The sequence below is a fragment of the Gossypium raimondii genome, chromosome 1, assembly GCF_025698545.1.
Source record: "Gossypium raimondii isolate GPD5lz chromosome 1, ASM2569854v1, whole genome shotgun sequence".
Lineage (NCBI taxonomy): Eukaryota > Viridiplantae > Streptophyta > Magnoliopsida > Malvales > Malvaceae > Gossypium > Gossypium raimondii.
Genome location: NC_068565.1, coordinates 47713728 through 47722178, shown reverse-complemented (window position 1 = coordinate 47722178; position 8451 = coordinate 47713728). Strand labels below are relative to the sequence as shown.

The window sequence follows — 8451 nt, the reverse complement described above, 5'->3', positions numbered from 1 at the left end:
TTTGAAATGGGAAAATGATAAAACAAAAGAATAATGCTATTTAATTGGAATTTATGCTGGTATCTTTTTTGAATTATGAAGGCTATAAATCCTTTGGTTTTGATGTTTTATAGACTTGGCTTTTTTGTCTTATTTCTACTTTTGATTATTGAAAAGTTGGAAACGTAAATTTTATATTGTGAATCAGTTTTCTCAAACAAGGACAATACCTTTATTTTAATTTATTATTATCTGGAATATATTAATGTATTGGCTTCGGTCGTGTCAAATTGGCAATAGATGAATGTTCATTCCAATCCATTAAATGTATAATAATAAATATTATATATATATATATATATATATATTTTTTTTTTTGTATTCATCATATCTTAAACTTCAAGTCATTGAGGAATATAAATCAGAATTTTGCTACCATAAATCTGAATTCTTCATCACACTGCCATGGTTCTCCTTCATCTTATCTGCATCTCCTTTCCTTTGATTTTTGCGCGTATTCTGCGTGACTTTTTCATCTTATAATTCATTCAATACTACACTCACTCGCTGGTGCCATCTTTGATTACTTTTGATTTGTAAATGAACACTCAGAAGCTTGATTACCAAGAAAATGTAGAACAGAACCTTGGGTTCAGTAGGGACTGCAATTTTGAATATGTTGGTTTTCAACAGCCATGGAACATGGCTACTCCCATGGTTGATGGAACTGTTTCGCATCACCCAAAATCATCATCTTCCAGTACAATTCTGGTTGGTTTTCAGACACCAGGTGCTGCCTTTTATGCAACTGAAAGATGTATGGGGTTTCCACAGTACGGGTCATCGTCTCAAGGAGCTGCCACTTCTTTTTGTTCTCAATACAACAAGTTGTGCAATTCTCAGCTTCCTTCATTCCATGCCTCTGGGGACAACTTTTCCATCCAATCACTAATGAAATCCCAGATTTTTTGCAATCAATACGAGAAATCTTCGGATAAGTCCTGCACAACCACACAAGATCCCTCGCATGATCTAAGTAACTTGCTTGGAACCAATGCTGCCACCCTTCCCAATCACTTTTCTGTTCCTTTCCGAGGAAATCAAGATCAAGGGGTAAATTTCTTTCTCATTTTACTATGAATTCTAGTTAGTGAAATGAAACAAGTTTGTTCTTAGCTGTTTTCCTCTGCAGGCTTATTGTAATTCACATGGTTCTTCGCCTGCAAAACTAAGTTTCTTTCTACAAGAGAAGCAATCAAGTCCCAGGAGCTTTTCGGTTTCTCCTAGTTCAACCGGCACGGTGCTCACTAGTAAAACTCGAATAAGGTGGACACAAGATCTCCACGACAAGTTCGTGGACTGTGTTAAACGCCTTGGGGGTGCTGAGAGTAAGTCAATACTGCAACACCATGATTTTCAACTTTTTTTTCTCAAATGATTTATTGCTTTGGATCTAACAGAAGCAACTCCAAAGGCAATTCTGAAACTAATGGATACTGAAGGATTGACCATCTTCCATGTGAAAAGCCATTTGCAGGTATTTTATGTTGTGTTGATTATATTATGTTGGTGAAGATATGAAGATCTTCTTGCTAAAATTCTAATATCAGACGTTTCCTTACGGTTTTCTTACAGAAATACCGAATTGCAAAATACATGCCAGACTCTGCTCAAGGTATAATTTGCATAAATACATACTGATTATATATGCTTCTGCAAAGACCAAAAGTTCATACCCTTTTATTGTTGCAGGAAAATCAGAGAAAAGAAACGATTTAACTCAGATTGATGTCAAAACGTAAACTTCTATTCCTAGTGTAGTGCTATTATGTTATTATATGCTGCAATTTAATCACAAATTGTAATGTATATGGCAGTGGTTTGCACCTCACAGAGGCATTGCAGCTTCAGTTGGATGTTCAAAGACGTCTTCATGAACAATTAGAGGTAATAGCATTTGTTCTTTTCATTTTATCTCATTTTTATACTATATCTCTTTTGGTTAAATTTCAACTTTGGTCCCTCCGCTATCCTTAAATTTGAGATTTTTTAATGTAATTTGGTTTCTATATTTTTTATAATGTTATTAATTAGTCCAAATAGTCCTTAACTTTTAATTAAAATATTACATAATCATTTATGATTTTAATACTACAAGGGTCTAGGTGGCATAGCTTCTCTCTTCTTTTTTTTTGGGTTTTGTCTTGCCCTTTTCTTTTAACAATACTCAAATTTCAATTTTGGCTCTTAGTGTAATTAATTAATATTATTAACTATTTCAATTAATATGCCGACGTCAATTTTTCTTACGAACATTATTCCCACAAACAATTATTTTTCTTAAAATTCATATCATTATTTTCAATATTATTTTTATTATTATATAACTACCAAGTGAATATTTTCTTGATTTCAAAATGTTACATCAATAGAAGAATTTTAACTATGGTAACAATTGGACTTAAATTTTAAATCTAAAAAAGTAGAGGGGTTAAATTCTTGAAGATAAAAATAGGGATTAAATTCTAAATGTATGAAAAGTATAGGAATTTAGAGCATATTTCAACCATCAATTTTTTAGTTTATAATTTGACACAAACAAACAATCAACCTATCACAAAGCATAGCTGAAACCATACTAGTATATATAAAAGGAAGGCCGAAGGCTCTAAGACCTTCCCATGTTGACGTGTGCCCCTTATTATTTCTCTTTTATATACATTATAATTGTAGTGCTTTAAAAAAAATCCAAGTCAACTATGAAATTATAGGCACAACTTATTTTTCCTCCTTTTATTTAGTCATAAGATATTAGTAAGATTGTAGCTACTATGTTTACATTTGAGATTTAGTCTTTATATTTTAATTGACATAATTTGATCATATACTTTTACAATGGCATTAGTTAATCAAAATAAGTAACATCCTTAACTATTCGATTAAATGATGATGTGGATTTTCATAAAAAAAGCATCTTTATAATACAAATAATATATATTTCTGCATGAAGTTGGAATGAGTATTTTAAGAAAAATTTGACCTAAACATTTTAACCCGAATTATCAAGAGTATCAACTATTTCAATTAACTAATGATATTATGTAAAATTAAGGTATAGATATTAAATCCTAAATTTGAACATAATAAAGGGATTATAACTAGAATTTGATCTAAGACAATCTCTGCCTACCACAATCATTTGTCATTTGATTTAATAAAAGAATTTGATATTTAAAAAAACTTATTTTTAATTTAATTGGTAAGTGATTATATATTTAGCCGAAGCAAAGTGGGGATAGCAAACTAGTATAACTTAAAGTAGTGTTTACTTATACCGATTAAATAGTGAGTTATCCCATTCCCACCTTGGTTAAATTCTATATTGTTTGTCGATTTTATTTTCAAGTTAGGTCTATGTTTGTTCAAAGATTAAGCATTGTATAATCAGGGGTGGCGCCAGGAGGCTGGCAGGGGGCCTAACCCAAATAGAAAATTGCATGTTTAGCTATAAAAATTTTATAAAACTATAAGTTAATACCAAGTGAAATTGCACTTTAGTCCTATAAACTATTTGGTGGCTTCGTTTCATAACCTTACAATTAAGCTTTTGTTTCATTTTCATGGTCAGATTCAGCGAAATCTACAGCTTCGAATAGAAGAGCAAGGAAGGCAACTTAAGATGATGATTGATCAACAACAGAAAACTAGTGAAAGCCTCTTAAAAAACCAAGATTTCAACATCAATCCATTTGATCCTTCAATTAGCTTTCAAGATGTTTTTGAAACTTCTATTGCAGAAAGTTCAGGAACTGGTAACATATCATCCAAGATAAGTTAGAGAGCTTAGTCAGTTGCATGTTAAAAGGTTGGCCCAATTACAAGGCATGTCAACAAAGCCCAGTTCTTCCTCATAAAAACAAGACTATCAAAACAAAATGACTCTAACTAAAAACATACAAAATACATAAATGAGTTTCAATCATGATTTGAGCCGCTTTATGAGCTTTGGATATGTGAATGTTTGTTGAACGATTCATGCACATCATCAAGCTCTTATGAACGACAATGACTAGTTATAACTATCATACACTAGTCAATGTAATTCTCTCTTTTGATAGCTAGTTTGTTTGCAATAAAAATTCATTACTTTTTTATTTCCTATAAGGAGTATTGTAATACATTTTTGTTCGGGTCGAGCTCTATTTTAGAGTTTATATTGTGATTATTTTGATTTCTCATAGGTTTATTTTTTATAAAAAAAATTGAAGTTGAATCTTATTTCACATTTTAGGTTTTGGTTTTAATTTCAATTTTTGCTTTTAATTTTGACTTATTTTAGTTTTTTTGGTTTTTATTTTATTTGTGTTTATTATTTTAAAGTTATTTTTAGTATTGTTATACCTCTATTTTGGCTTGAACATGTGGAAACATGGGGAGTGACCAAAAAAATACCCACAAGAGACTTTAGCTTCGTGCCTCCCAACTGACCTAGAAAGTGTGCACTCACCATGAGGGGACCACTTAAGGTCATTGAGACCTAGTAACCTTGTACTCCTTCTGTAGCATCCTTCACTTGACTCAAGCATTAAGTTTGAATGCGAAGCACCACATTCATTGTCGAAGCAATATGGAATAGCTTTTCTTTTATAATCAATTCAAAACATCTAACATTTAACATATTATATAAACTATTCATTTCAACCATAAACAAGTTCAAGGATATTAATTAAAACAACTAGATCTGCTTCTCATTCAACATCAACACAATATCATACTTTTATCACACTTTACATATCATTCATATTGATTAGAATTGACTTCAAGTCATTTAAAAAACTTTTAAATCATTTTAATTTGAGTTTTAGATGTTCGGGGATGATCCAAACCTAATTCGGTTCTTCAAAGGTCAAAACAAGTCAAAACAGGAGAGGAACCATGTATTGACATGCTTGTACTAGTAAACTTCTACCGGTTGATGTCCCTGCTACTATTCTTATTTTGGCTACTTACTTGTACCGGTACATCTGACCACTTATATCGATAGAAGTTTGTTAGGACTAAAAAATGACCCCAAAACACACCAATTTTGACCCAAAACAATACCATATCTTATCCAAACATTATAATACATGTTTATCAAGTTTTAAACACCATTTTTAGCATGTTTAATATTTTAAATCACCTATTCACTTGTATGATCACATCATTACTACCATTAAGCATCAATTTCACTTTCTTGGCATGCAAGCATCATATCAAATATGGTCTAAACATAACATATTAGACAAGAATAACCACATATCCCTATATCCAAAACATATATATACACAAGTATAAATGAAACGATAATCGTCCTTATTCCAAAAATAAATGAACCAACGGATATGACTAATTTTTTCCTGATTAGTTTGTGCAGGGTTTTCTACAAAATCATAGCTAAGACTTTGGCAAACCGTTTAAAAAGCTTCTTACCTATGTGTATTAGCCAAAATCAAAGTGCCTTTGTTCCAGGTAGAATGACTCAAGATAATATCCTTATTGTGCATGAATTGATACATTACTTATATAGTTCAAAAAATGGTCCGAACAAGGGCCTTGTGGTGAAGCTCGACATGAGCAAGGCGTATGATTGGATGGAATGGAAATTCCTTGAAGGTGTGATGAGAAAAATGGGTTTTGACATGGCGTGGATAAATTTAATTATGAAATGTGTATGGCCGGTTAAGTATGTGATAAAGTGTAATGGTTGCCTTTCGAATCCGATTATTTCAAAGAGAGGCCTTCGACAAGGGGACCCGATTATCGTTTCATTTATGCTTGTGTATATATATGTGGTTATGCTTGTCTAATATGTTATGTTTAGATCATATTTGATATAATGCTAAAGTCTCATGTGGGTATTTTTTTTGGTCACTCCCCATGTTTCCACATGTTCAAGCCAAAATAGATGTATAACAATACTAAAAATAACTTTAAAATATATGCTTGTTTATATATATGTATGATAAAAAACTGTACAAACTTTGTTGAGTTGAGAATTGAGACTTGGATGTTGTCATTATAACAATCCGATTTTTAGTGGTACCAGAAAATGCAGTTTCAAAACCCCATTTTCATAAACCGAGTCCATAAATATAAAATAAGAAAATTTACAAAGTTAACATGGAAATATTAACATGGAAATATTCTAAAGAATGGTCAAGTAAATTCGTCAACTAAAGCTCAGGGACTAAATTGTAAAATTCCAATCTCTATTGAGTTTTAATTAAGAAAAGGCTTGAGGACCTAGATAGCAATGGTCCAAAATGGTTATTAGACCATTTTTAATTAATAGTTAGTGGATGATGATGGCATTTTCCGTTAAGTGTGATTAAGTGTTAATTATGCTAATTAAGCCATGACTAAATTAATTAACGGAAAATATTTAATGATTAGTAAGTTCGTATAACGGGAAATTAACTTACCATTCATTTTCATTAAAATAAACATATAAGATGCATCCAAGCAATTTGTCTAATAGCCTAAAGCACACAAGCTCATCAAACATGTTAGTCATTTTCTTCACATAAATTTCAAGAATCGTGTATGAGCTCATCAATACCAAATTTCTATGTATTTCATGTATATACAAGTAACAATTCACTTTGAATTCATTTATTTTCTCGTATCAGGGTTTTACCCGTTAAATCATTTAAAATATCGATGGGTACTGAGTAGTACACATAAAGTGTACAAGTCTATACTTCATCAATTAATATTCGAAAATGCTTGTACGAGCACATAAACGGGAAGCCTCACTCGAGCCATATAACGGGAAGCTCATATGAGCCATGTAACGGAAAGCTTATCAAGGTTGTATAATGAAAAACTCATAAAAGCCATAATCAAAAAGCTCATAGGAGCCAATAACGGGAAGCTTCAGATAGCCATATATCGGGAAGTTCAAGCGAGCCATATCGGGAAGCTCACAAAGAGCCTTTAATCGGGATTAAATGTTTCTTTGGAGATGCCAGCAGGGCAATCTGATTAAGTGTTTCTTTGGAGATGCCAGCCGGGCAAGAAGGCGTTAGAACATGACAGTGATAAAACCTTAATAAACTTCGAGCAACGACAACTTAAGCGTTAAAGAGAGATCATTCTCGAAAAAATGACATTTTGCATTCATGCAAACATCATTCATACACGTCTACTTAGGAGCATTTGATTCATTTTTTTATCATGGCATCCTAATCATTAGGCATAATTAGGTTCATTCTACAGGTCATGTTCCCCAGAGAATAGATCAATGAAGTTACCCATACCCCTGAAGTTGCAGTGGGATGGATTGAAGTCATCACAGTGAATCTTGTTTCCCTAGCGTTGCAGTGGAACAGATTAAAGCTATAGATTATGGCAGATCTTGTCTTCCTGTACTGGCAGTGAAATAGACCGAAAACACCAGCCTTGTCTCCCTGAGAAGCAGTGGAGTAGGTTGAAGATTGTAGATCTTGTCTCCCTAAGCAGTAGTGGAGCAGATAAAAAACAGCGAATCTTACTTCCCTGGCGGTGTAGTGGAACAGATTGAAGCTACAACAGCGAATCTTATTTCCCTGACATTATAGTGGAATAGATTAAAGCTGAAGTGAAGTAGATTGAAGTTACAACAGCGAATCTTACTTCATTGGTGGTGTAGTGGAACATATTGAAGCCACAACGGTGAATCTTGCTTCCCCGACATTGCAGTTAAAAAGATTGAAGCTACAACAGCGAATCTTACTTCCGTGGCAGTGTAATGGAACAGATTGAAGCCACAACGGCAAATCTTACTTCCCCGACATTGCAGTTAAAAAGATTGAAGCTACAACAGCGAATCTTACTTCCCTGGCCGTGCAATGGAACAGATTGAAGCCACAATGGCGAATCTTGCTTCCTCGACATTGCAGTTAAAAAGATTGAAGCTACAACAACGAATCTTACTTCCCTGGCGGTGTAGTGGAACAGATTGAAGCTATAACGGTGAATCTTGCTTCCCCGACATTGCAGTTAAATAGAATTAAAGTTATCATAGTCAACAAGTCTTATCTCCCTGAAGTTGCAGTGGAGCAGACTGAGTAAACCAATCTTATCTCCCTGAAGTTTCAGTGGAGCAGATTGAAGTTACTAATCCTACCCCCCTGAAGTTGCAGTGGAGCAGATTAAAATGATGAATCTTATCTCCCTGAAGTTGCAGTGGAGCAGACTAAAGATAGCAAATCTTATTTCCCTGAAGTTGCAGTGGAACAGATTAAAGCTATAAACTACCAATCTTATCTCTCTGAAGTTGCAGTGGGGCAGGTTGAAGATACAAGTCTTATCTCCCTGAAGTTGCAGTGGAGCAGACTGAAGCTACAACTCATATCTCCCTGAAGTTGCAGCAGAGGGGATTGAAGCTACAACTCATATCTCCCTGAAGTTGCAGCAGAGTGGATTGAAGCTACAAATCGTATCACTTTT

The 8451-nt window shown here is 33.4% G+C and overlaps 1 protein-coding gene across 1 annotated transcript; it reads left to right on the top strand.

Annotated features, from left to right (window-relative positions):
- The first annotated feature begins 411 nt into the window (after positions 1-411).
- LOC105786189 (myb family transcription factor PHL5) lies at positions 412-4143 on the top strand. The gene is made up of 7 exons (XM_012612525.2): positions 412-1092; positions 1172-1367; positions 1440-1516; positions 1615-1654; positions 1732-1777; positions 1857-1926; positions 3608-4143. The coding sequence occupies exons 1-7, from the start codon at positions 580-582 to the stop codon at positions 3815-3817; spliced, it is 1152 nt and encodes a 383-aa protein (XP_012467979.1). The 5' UTR covers positions 412-579; the 3' UTR covers positions 3818-4143.
- Positions 4144-8451: the final 4308 nt, after the last annotated feature.

Excerpts from the sequence above, each read along its gene's own strand:
- LOC105786189 (XM_012612525.2), top strand. The coding sequence starts at position 580 with ATGAACACTCAGAAGCTTGATTACCAAGAAAATGTAGAACAGAACCTT. Across the intron at positions 1,655-1,731 it reads CATGCCAGACTCTGCTCAAG|GAAAATCAGAGAAAAGAAAC; the intron begins GTATAATTTGCA and ends TTATTGTTGCAG. Across the intron at positions 1,778-1,856 it reads ACTCAGATTGATGTCAAAAC|TGGTTTGCACCTCACAGAGG; the intron begins GTAAACTTCTAT and ends TGTATATGGCAG.